The 7,804-nt window shown below is 40.6% G+C and overlaps 1 protein-coding gene across 1 annotated transcript; it reads left to right on the top strand.

Moving 5' to 3' along the window:
• Nucleotides 1-408: 408 nt before the first annotated feature.
• On the top strand, nucleotides 409-3,923 carry drd1b (dopamine receptor D1b). Its single transcript, XM_026328522.1, has one exon. It carries the CDS (start codon nucleotides 769-771, stop codon nucleotides 2,158-2,160), a length of 1,392 nt encoding a protein of 463 aa, XP_026184307.1. The 5' UTR covers nucleotides 409-768; the 3' UTR covers nucleotides 2,161-3,923.
• The last annotated feature ends 3,881 nt before the right edge of the window (nucleotides 3,924-7,804 follow it).

Raw genomic sequence — 7,804 nt, 5'->3', positions numbered from 1 at the left:
GATGGAGACCGTGCATTTATGAAAAGGGATCTGTACTCAAATAAAATAAATAAATAAATAAATAAATAACTGCAACACATCTAGCAGCGGATCTGAGAGTGGAGACAGAGTGGATCTGCGTCAATACAGGCACCAATATAATCACACAGACACGCCTCGAGGATCATTAAGCAAATTAGATAAACGCAGAGCGAAAACCATCAATACAAGTTATTGATGAGGTGGTATATAAGACTAATGATTGACCAAGCCTCTGTTTACTTAACAGCTGGACAACAATATGGTGTGAAGCTTTCACTGAGAGCCTGAGACCTGAGGCAGCCACAGAAGAACAGAGAACAAGGACCTTTTACTTTAAATCTAATGTTTTTATCTGCTGATTTATAATATTTTATGTTGATTGGAAAAATATTTGAAAAGGGGAACGTACTTCTTTCTTTTCAAACTAGAATGTCTGCTGCCTGTACTGCTGCTGCAGGAATTATGAACCAGGCATTTTTGTGGAGCAAATTTCTGAAGACATCTTTTTGAAATATTTATAGTGGCTCTTTTGCAAAGATGGAGGTTGTGACAAGGAGCCTATGGATGACCCACTCTGTGGGAGAGCTGGTGCCGAGACAGATGACCTCTCCACCGGCTACGCTGTCCGTCTAAAACTCTTCCCCAGGGAGGCACAGCTGCTTCAGGCTGGGGATGTGATGGGGTGACTGTTGACACCCCCCTCGCCCACACCCCCTCTCTCACTTTATTAGTAGTGTAATATAAACAATGGATCAGAATTTCTCAACAGTTCGAGATGGCAAGCAGCTGCTACCAGACAGAGACTCATCCAAACGGGTGTTGACAGGATGCTTCCTCTCCCTCCTCATCTTCACCACGTTGCTAGGCAATACACTCGTGTGTGTCGCTGTCACCAAGTTTCGACACCTGAGGTCGAAAGTCACCAACTTCTTTGTCATCTCCCTGGCCATCTCTGACCTTCTGGTAGCCATCTTGGTAATGCCATGGAAGGCAGCGACGGAGATTGTGGGATTTTGGCCATTTGGAGCGTTCTGCAATGTCTGGGTGGCGTTTGACATCATGTGCTCTACTGCCTCCATCTTGAACCTGTGTGTGATTAGTGTTGACCGTTACTGGGCCATCTCGAGCCCTTTCCGCTATGAACGCAAGATGACCCCTAAAGTGGCATGTCTGATGATCAGTGTGGCATGGACCCTGTCTGTCCTCATCTCCTTCATTCCAGTTCAGCTTAACTGGCACAAAGCTCAGACCACCAGCTATGCAGAACTAAATGGAACATACCCCAGCGATCTTCCTCCTGACAACTGTGACTCCAGCCTTAACAGGACCTATGCCATCTCCTCTTCCCTTATCAGCTTCTACATTCCTGTTGCCATCATGCTGGTCACCTATACCCGGATCTACCGCATTGCCCAGAAACAGATACGGAGAATATCTGCCCTGGAGCGGGCAGCAGAGAGTGCCAAAAACCGTCATAGCAGCATGGGGAATAGTTCGAACATGGAGAGTGAGAGCTCCTTCAAAATGTCATTCAAACGAGAAACCAAAGTCTTAAAGACTCTTTCAGTTATCATGGGAGTGTTTGTGTGCTGCTGGTTGCCCTTCTTCATCCTTAACTGCATGGTTCCATTTTGTGAGCCGAACCTGCCAGATGGTGCCGCGGATTTCCCCTGTATCAGCTCCACCACCTTTGATGTGTTCGTGTGGTTTGGCTGGGCAAACTCCTCGCTCAACCCCATCATCTATGCCTTCAATGCTGATTTCCGCAAAGCCTTCTCCATCCTGCTGGGCTGCCACCGGCTTTGCCCAGGGAGCAACGCAATTGAGATCGTCAGTATTAACAACAACATGGGTGCCCCTAATTCCAACCCCAGCTATCAGTATCAGCCCAAGAGTCACATACCAAAGGAGGGTAACCATTCAGCCAACTATGTGATTCCCCACAGCATCCTGTGTCAGGAGGAGGACTTACAAAAGAAGGATGGATGCAGAGGGGAGATCGAGGTGGGGATGGCAAACAACACCCTGGAAAAACTGTCCCCAGCCATCTCTGGGAACCTGGACAGTGATACTGAGGTCACATTGGAAAAGATCAATCCCATAACACAGAATGGACAGCATAAAACCCTGTCATGTTGAGAAAAGGCAAAGATAGATCTGTGAACACTAACGCATGTATAGTTGCAGAACAGGAAATGTGGCTTAAGAAGGAGGTCGACAAAAATAAACTGACAACAACATGACAACATGCCTGACAATGAAACAGTGAGTGGGATGAACAGGACCTTAAGACTGTCAACAAATCTCTACATGGAAAAACCTTCAGAATGTTTAAAAGTAATGGCACTTTAACCTGGATATAACTATCTGCAAAACCCTTTCAGCATTTATTGATGAAATTGACACATTTGATGATAAATGTTGATAATGTCAATATTAAAGCAAAACACTAGCTGTGTGCACATGTATACATTTAAAAAAACATATTTACCAAGATGTATACATTTGCATGTGTATACTGTACAGTACTGACACTATCCTGGCAGGATTTATACACAGTATATACCGTGGAGCAAGATGTAGTAACTATTAACAAAATGTCTTGTAGGTAGGCGCTTTATGTGTTTCATGAACAAGAGAACAATGTGGGTATTGGTTCTATAATTGGTCTTGGTACATGAAAATGAGTTTATTGCAGCAATGTTTCTTCTTAGCAGTTCTAATGATAATTTAACTGAAAAATTGACCCATGTATTGCAGTCATCATTTATTTTAGTTAGACTCACTATAAACATCAAAGTAACAATGTTCTGATCCAAACTAAAACAGGCTGAAGGTAGATGATGGGGTTAAATACCATAAGCACAGTTGTCATATATATTCATTTTGACAACCCCTACCCACATTACCTTGCAGAATCTGCAGATTGTTATAAAATCTGATATGTTCAGAGTCCAACTGATGTGCGTGTATGAAAGAGAGGAAAAAGGGAGCTAGAAATAGTCTCTCCTATGTTCTACTCTTTCTTGTATCCTATTCTGATCCATTCTCAGTCATGCCCCCATGGGACTGATCTGACTCAGCTAAAGTTTCCTCGACTTCTTCTCCTCACTCCCTGTTTTCATTAGCTTTGTCTCCCCTATCTTATTCTGCTCAACAAACCTCTTCTAGGGTCCTCTGGTTTCCTCTACTTTCCATTTTCCTGCTCTAATTTTTACGGTCAGCAAGTCCCTTCCTCCCTTGCGTCATGCATATGTCTCCAGTGTTGTGAGCCTATACTTTCTCCATCAATCAGCACAGTAGTTAACATCTGCACCTTCCTTTAATGTGTTTTTTTTCTAGGTGCTTCTACTCATCTCCTTTGGCAGCCCTCCATTTTAAGTCTGCACTTAAAGTGGCACTAATGATTCTATTTTTGTTAAATGCAGTCAGTTCATAATTTTAAAAAAAGAATGTAAATCTGTAAACTACAGCTTCTGCACTGGGACAGAGGATGCTGATCATCATCAGCAGCAGCAGCAGTACAGTTCACTCAGCCAAAATGCAAGTGACACTTAATAACCCTCTGCAAACTTGCAGATATCTGATTTTGTAAAGTGTTCATGCTGAGAGCCAAGCTGTGTTGTAGTGGCGATGTGGAGCATGCAGTGTGACCGTCACTCCACAGATTTGATGTAAATCTACTGCTGCCTTAACGGTGCTCCAATAGGTAGCTTCAAATTGTCATCTTTGTGTAGCAAAATAAATGAAAGTCGTCCAGTTGTGCAACTAAACTGAGCTACAATTTGTTAATGTTAGCTAACAATGATCACCATAGGCTACTGGTCTTGCTAGAATTTAGATAGTTTTAAGTTGTTCACTGAATTTTTCAATTATTCTAACTAGTGTATTATTTTTTCAGAGCTTTATAATTGCAAAGTTGCATGGCAAACTTCAGAGTAAGCCATAATTAGTGTTTTAGATGAAGTCTAAAGTCTTTCTTCTGTGTCCAGTATTGCTGGGGAAAGCATGCTCAACAGCTTCCTGACATTATATACTGAGTGTCCACCATGTGCTATGTGTGTCCATGATGGCGTGAAACTGTTGTACATGAGGGAAAGGAAGAGCTGATCCAATAGAAAGCAATTGGTCTTGAACAAAGCATTTGATTTTCCAGAGCTGGAAAATCCAATGCTATCTAGATTGTAATGCAGGGAGGGGGGCACAAAAGCAGCTGTTTGTCCTCTCTCCATCATTGTCCTCAGCTCCTTCCATTTGCTGCTCCATTAGTTAAAGTGATATTTATGAAATTGAATTTCCATCAGCTGTCATTATTATGGCTTTACTTAATTTTTGAAGTTCTCAAATTTTATTTTGACTGCCACATTTTACACCTTTTAGAAATTCTCAACTAGCTCATCTTAATTTACTCCCTAATTATTTCCAAGCACAAGCCAGCTCAAACACGCAATGAAATATGAACTGGACATAATCTGTCAGGACTGGACATGGAAGGGAACTGCCTTGGGGAAGATTTGGTCCTCAACCGCACCCCATCCTCTTTCCTCCTTTTCTCTATCTCTTTCTCTTTTCTCTTGACTGCCTCTGTCGACTTGATGAGCGTTCCCGATGTTAACACAGATTGAATTTATTATTAAACAGACACGGCCTACTGCTACACTTCCGTAGTTTCAAAGCAGTGAATTAAAGTCTCATCTGGGTGTTTATTATTATTATTATTATTGTTATTATTATTTACAAAATTCCTTTTCTGGGCTGAATGTGGATGTTCTCCAGCTCATGCTGTGATTTAGATGTTTTATAAGCAAAAATGTGAGGGTAGGACTACTCTTAATAATATAGAGGTTAATCTGCCTTTTGTCATGATATCGCTGGCATTACAGGTTTACCAGATGTTTTCCATATATGGTCTGTGTATGCATTTATAGTATTATACTTCCAGCTGAGAGTTGAAATGATCTTTGCTGTATTCTGGCTCCACGTAATGCCCCCTCCCCTTCGAGCCTTCACCTTGTCAGCTCAGTGAGTCATCTTTCCAGCTGCCACTGCTTTCATTTTGGAGAAGGGCAATGACAGACAACATTCCCACAAGCAAAATGTTTTGTTTGATCAGGAGCACTTCCCTTAGGCTGCCCCTACATGTTGCTTTTGGGAGCTCCAGTGAAAGTAAACAGTCTCTCAATCAGTGTTGTTACATGACGTATGACAACTTAAGCAAATCTGACAGAGCAGAATCCCTTCTCCTCCTGCGATGGCAGGGCACGGGACGCAGCAGGCGCAGGGCCGAACAACATACCCAGAGCCAGGGAGTGTGCAGACATTTTAATAATGATGTTTCAGCTTGCTTAAACAGTCTAGGGTAATGACGGAGTCCCTACCTCGACCTTATTTCAGTGACAATGCTTCTTGTAAATGGCAGTATTTAGTATTGGGGAACGCAGGGATAAAGTATTGTACATTGGATGTTCAAAATGTAGTCATGATGAACACAAGTGCTTTTTATCTACAAAAATCCTTAATGTGTGTAGCAAATTTACATGCTGTATATTTTCTCCAGGGTGGGATTATAATTTAATTTGACAACAGTCACTGATTATTTATATATTTATTTATGTGTTTCTGGTGTTGATGAGTGATGTCAAAAATTATAACCCTCAGAATTATTGCAGTATTTAGTTTTCAGTTTGTACAAAAAAATGTGCCCTTGTTGTAAAATAAACATGTATGTATATTTTTTAATCCATGCTCAAAGAGTTGTGTTTATTTGAGAGGGGCTTCTGGATGTGAGTGGTGCCATACCATTGACACTGAGTGAGTATTGGAAGATCATGTTGCTGCAGAGGATCGATGGAGATTGATTGTGAACAGTGACGCATCTTTTTTTCCAGCTCCATGAACGTGGTGTCCTCACTGTGTTCCTGCCTTCACCCCGAATTTACATAACGTGACAACCACTTGACAGTTGACATGTTCACTTCCTCTGTGCTCTCCCCTGCCTCATTTGTTAACTTAAATGTGGACACAAAGACATATCCAGACTCAAATACGCAGAGTAAAAAGTCAAGAGATTACACATTAAAAGGAAAAGCTACACTTGTTAACCACAGCACAAGTACAAGTAATGCAAAAACAAAACATTTTAAATGTACAATGCCTGAAGCAGTTTTTTTCCCATTTAACCTTACTAATAAGCCTCAGCACCTTTAGACTTGTAATGTGTAATGTAGACCAATATCAGAGTCTGAGTTGGATTTAACCGACAGCTATGAGTTCCCTGCCTTTTGATCTTGCTTCAATACCTCACGTAATTAAAGCTTGTTTCATCAGCTTTTAACCTAAAGGTGAAAAAAATACAACTCCTCAGAAAGATTTGACAAAACCTTTGACCTCAGAATTAAACAATGATTATTCAGTTATGCTTCAAAGCACCACTTTATATATCACTGCTGAATTAAGCAAAGCGGGAATCAGCAGTGAGCTGATTAGTCTACTGCTTAATATCATTTCATACATCCGTGCATTTGCTTTTGCACTCGAACCTCAAGATTAGACTGACCTAATAAAATAAGCATTTATGTTGTGTTGGAAATACAGATGCAGTGGCCCCCTGGCTAACCACTTTCTGCCATCGCTGCTTTTAACTTTGAAATGAGTTAGGATCAGAAAAAACGTTACATCTTCTAGTGTGTATATTAAATTAAGAATGGAATAAAATGTATTACAAATTTGTAATGCACATGCACATGTGTTGATCAGACTATTTCCCTGGATTACACTTTTGCAAAGTGAACAGCACCAAAAAGATTCCCCAGACAGTCATTTATATAGGCTCAGAAATTCTACAATTTGTTCAAATTGAGATTAATTGTATTTTTACACAAAATCTATCACTTACTTCTTCCCTGTTTACTTCTTGTCAAAGAACCTGAAGGAACCAATTTTAAATTTATAATTTTTATAATGCATTGTCAGTACTCACAGTAAAAGCTCTTGAAGGCTAGAGCAATCTACACCAGTTATGTACACATTCCTGTTAGTCAGGACTGATTCAGAAATATTCAGAAAGAGTAATTAATAGTGTGAAACACTACTTGCTATTTTAGACAAGGTTCCTGCTAAGCACAGGGGACAAACCAATTGGGCATGTGTTTTAAATATCACTATAACATGAAACACCATGTCACAACTAGCCTCATATGCTCTATAGACAGTTGCAGGGCATCAGGTTTATTGGGTTTTATTTTGCATATTCTGTAGTTTAGATGTAGACAAAGCATTTATATATCTATCTATCTATATATATATATATATATATATATATATATATATACACACACACACACACATATGTGAACATACAGAGACATGCCTGACTGTCTTCAGAGCACCCTTTTTGAAGAGGAGATTTATTGTGGTGTTTGAAGTCCTAATCGGTTCATACTGAACCGTCCTACAGCCCAGTGAGAAGCAGCAACAAGGTGGTATCAGGTCAGGTTAAGTAGGCACAAATGACGGGAAACAACATGTCAATATGACCTGCACTGAAAAAAAAATGCAATGGCCCTATGCTTAAAATTCAACTGTTCCAACATAGTGTCACATCCCCTGTCAGCCCTGTGTATTGATATTTAACATATCCTTATCCAGCCTGAGAGAGAGAGGGATGGAGCGAGGCTGAAGTTGGGTCACAGTGGAAATACAGTCAAGGTTAATTATAGACTGCAGGCTGCAAAATACAGCAAAGTGGTGTTCTTGTGTGTGTTTCTGTGCCTGTGTGAGACTG

This window comes from Mastacembelus armatus, chromosome 14 (genome assembly GCF_900324485.2).
Source record: "Mastacembelus armatus chromosome 14, fMasArm1.2, whole genome shotgun sequence".
Taxonomy (NCBI): domain Eukaryota; kingdom Metazoa; phylum Chordata; class Actinopteri; order Synbranchiformes; family Mastacembelidae; genus Mastacembelus; species Mastacembelus armatus.
Note: the sequence above shows the minus strand (reverse complement) of the source record. Positions and strands in the feature narration are given on the sequence as shown.

Excerpts from the sequence above, each read along its gene's own strand:
- drd1b (XM_026328522.1), top strand. The coding sequence starts at position 769 with ATGGATCAGAATTTCTCAACAGTTCGAGATGGCAAGCAGCTGCTACCA.